Source organism: Halyomorpha halys, unplaced genomic scaffold, assembly GCF_000696795.3.
Source record: "Halyomorpha halys isolate HHAL.00 unplaced genomic scaffold, Hhal_1.1 Scaffold183.1, whole genome shotgun sequence".
Lineage (NCBI taxonomy): Eukaryota > Metazoa > Arthropoda > Insecta > Hemiptera > Pentatomidae > Halyomorpha > Halyomorpha halys.
Genome location: NW_027114717.1, coordinates 57,429 through 61,126, shown reverse-complemented (window position 1 = coordinate 61,126; position 3,698 = coordinate 57,429). Strand labels below are relative to the sequence as shown.

The 3,698-nt window shown below is 34.5% G+C and overlaps 1 protein-coding gene across 1 annotated transcript in view; it reads right to left on the bottom strand.

Moving 5' to 3' along the window:
* The window catches only part of LOC106679189 (alkaline phosphatase), a 33,771-nt gene that overhangs the window by 6,413 nt on the left and 23,660 nt on the right, over window positions 1-3,698 (bottom strand). Inside the window, exons 5-7 of the mRNA XM_014418201.3 lie at window positions 2,170-2,386; window positions 1,763-1,896; window positions 689-899 (exon numbers count right to left, since the gene is read on the bottom strand). Of these exons, the coding sequence (XP_014273687.1) occupies window positions 689-899; window positions 1,763-1,896; window positions 2,170-2,386 (562 nt within the window). The remainder of the gene's footprint in view (window positions 1-688; window positions 900-1,762; window positions 1,897-2,169; window positions 2,387-3,698) is intronic.

The following is a 3,698-nucleotide window of genomic DNA, read 5'->3' as shown; positions in this document are numbered from 1 at the left end:
GTAGACAAGGGGTTTTACGGTTGCCATGGTGAAATAAAAACACGAGCGATATCTGGTTAGACAAGGGGTGTTACGGTTGTCATGGTGAAATAAAAACACTGACTAGATCTGGGTAGACAAGAGGTGTTACGGTTGTCATGGTGAAAACAAAACACCAGCGATATGTTTTATAGGGGAGGGTTTTGTTTTTTGGTGTAGGCGACAGTTTTGATTTTGAACAAGTATGTTCAGACGAGTGGGTTTTGGTTTTGTGAAGGTGACAGTTTGATTTTGGAACACGTTACGATCGTTCATTGTGAAGTGGTAATAGTTTAAAGGCCATCTGTCTTTACTGTTGAACCGAAATATCAGTTTTAACGCAATCCGTCCCATCTACGCTTCCGTCTGCCTCGGACGCGTCGGTTGAGTGTTCATTAACATTTTAACATTAATACGCAATAGTTTTAATAAATATTTTTGTAAATATTTTGTATAATTTTTCTAATTTTCGTGTCATATCTTACATTGTGAGTATTTTGGTTTCATTTAGCCTGCAAAGTTTGGTGAAATATTGGTTACAATTAAATAGTTTTTTTTTTTGACAAGTTTGTAACTTTATTGACCGCCACCTGGACTATCTTCCTACAACCAACCTGATATGGTCAACTATCTTCTTCCAATAAATAGGAACCACTTATTCTATATTCACCTAAGATGCTTGATCCTCTGTCAGGATAACCACTGATGGTGAGGGTGTGCGAGTGATCGCTGGTTACGATGACGAGTGTATCATCTTTGATTCCAGCAGCCTCCAGCACCTTCATCGTGCCCTGGACAGCTTTACTAAGTTCGATCGTTTCACTGAGTGCCACGCGGGGTCTTCCTGAGTGATGGGCGTTATCAATCAGAGCACTTTCCACCTGCGAAATAATAATAAAGAATAAACAATGGCATAGAGAAATGTTATAGTAGATATAAGTAGTAGTAGTTGTTTTTAATTTTATTTATATATTGATTTTTCCAGCAGTATTATAAATACATACAACTGGTAAATTTGAAAGTTATACAATGATATACTTCATACCACTGAAGAATCTACCCTTTGATAGAATTCTAATAACAATTCTAGAGAAGAAGATCTCGTAGTCATCTTCTTTTCAGACGGCTAAGAGGATTATCAGTTAATGAAGGAGAAGCCAGATTAGAAACAACTGGGTTTATCAATCATCTTATAATACTTTATATAACATGGACTTATTGGTATCTGGTTTTATCCAATATAGGACATTAAGATCCTGATGGATGAATTGATTTGTGAAAAAGTAAGGAGCATTAAGCATTTTGGATTGTAAGGAAAGAAATTCGATGTTTTATGGTTTTAATTGGGTGATTTCCCTTTTCTCTCTACAAAGTAAAATTTATTATTATCTACCTCATATAGTCAACTATCTTCTTCCAATAAATAGGAACCACTTATTCTATATTCACCTAAGATGCTTGATCCTCTGTCAGGATAACCACTGATGGTGAGGGTGTGTGAGTGATCGCTGGTTATAATATAATATCTATATATAATATAATATCTCCAAGACAGGGATTATCTACATTAAACACCTTGTACTCCGCAGTTTTATGATAGTAGGAACAAACCTATGTTATGAAAAATATTAATCTTATTGTTTTTTGCTCAGTGAATTCCCTAGAAATCTTTTATATAAAAATCAGTATGATAATAATAATATATAGCTAATATAATATATTTTAAATAAAAATATATTCTTACCATTAAAAAGAATCCTTTTTTGTTATTACTGAGTACTTTAACAGCAGTTGTCGCCATTTCTTCCAACGATGGAATTTCCTTCACAGTATCATTGATTTCGTAGGCGAAAGGGAAGTGGTCGTTTCGGAATATTCCTTTTAAAATAAAAGAAAAATTTTCAAGTTAGTTAAATTAATATAAACATAATTTTAAATTGATAAAAATAAAGTTTAATGTTGCTGTATGTAAAAAAAAAAAGTCAACGAAGTTGCAAAATTTTAGGAAATAAGAAAGTAATGAGTAAGAAGCTGATATAAATATATATTTTATAATGAAGATCTATGGTTCACATTTACTTTTGTTGGCTAGTATTCATATTCTTGAAACATAAAATACAATTAATACTTTAATGGTTTTTAATAACTTACCTAGGAGGTAATCAGTCTTGGTTGCGTCTAAATCTAGAAGCTCTTTCTTGTTCTTGGGCATTGCATATCGTACTCCTTGCATTTCCTTTTGCCGTGCCCATTCTGCGATGAGGTTTCGATTATCGGCTCTTGTACAGGTCCATCCATCAGCTATGGGATCTTCGGGAGTCGCAGGGGAGTCTGTCATCAATTGTTGTCTACCGCCACCCATTATAACCTGAAGCGTTTTAAAAAAAGAGATAGAAAAAAGTTAAGGAAGGATTCAAAAGTTGAATATGCCAATTCAAAATATTGGCAAGGAGTGGAGGCAATGTACAAAGCTAAGAAAGGCCTAGACACTAATAACTAAACCCTCCATTTCAGGAACTAAGTGTCTGCAAGGCCTAAATCGAAATGAACTCAGATAACTAATCAGAGTTCTTATTGGTCATTGCAGACTTTAAATAGATCTTGTAATTTTAGTTCGTCACGAAACCTGCCGCTTATATGGATAGTCCCCGAAAACTGTCCTACATTATAAAGCAGTCTGAGACCGGTAAGGGGTCACTAAGATATAAAAGGCTTCTAGGCTCTGATAGAATCGTAGAAAATGAGGCTTCCTGTATAGATTGGGTATCCCTTTTTAATTTCATTATAAAGTCAAAAAACATAGAAGAATAATAGTTAATTAAACAATTATTCCATTGGTTTGGCTTGGGGTTGACAAAAACGACCAATATCCTTAAATGTTCACCACATTATTACCAGTACTAGTAAGTCCACCTTTGTACCACTAAATATCCTTGGACAATAACTACCGAACATAAAGACAGGCAATGAAAATGGGAGGATGATAGAACCAGTCGGGTTAGGAATACAAATACTGCATAAGGATCAGTCTTGAGAACGCAATACAGGTCGTAATAGAGGAATCCCAATTGGGGATGTTTGGCCAACTCTTTACAATACCAATTCATCGCCAGGGAGGCAAGACTGAAAAAACGAGGCTTAGAGATAGTACAAGAGCCGGGAAGAAAAAAAGGCAGTTATCTCACCCTAATTTTTGATTACTTTAATGAAAACTACGTATAATTAATAGTCAAAAATGATTAGTCTGCCAAGTATAGGTAGGACGAATAAAAAATAGTGGCTTTTTCAAAACCTTAAAAAAAAAATTAATTTTTCATTCGGAGTTCTATATCTTAAAAGCTACCAACAACAATAGAAAATCTAAGAGAACATTATTTGGTGAAATATTAGCCCTAAAAGAGCTATTTACGTCCATTAATTCTCGAGATACAGCTTTTTAAAAAGCAAAATTAGGTAGGACATAAAGGCATTTTTAAGGAACAGAATCTGAAAAAGTTGGGATTCAATGTGGGCCGCCACCAATAAACTAAGAAATGTTTAAAAAAACACACAAAAGTAGACAAGTGCCGTAAGGGAAACAGAAGGGAAGAAGTGGTTGTTGCAAGAGTAAGAATAGGACATTCCAAATTAACACACCTCCACTTAATCACATAAGAGGACCAACCTATATGCCAAACCTG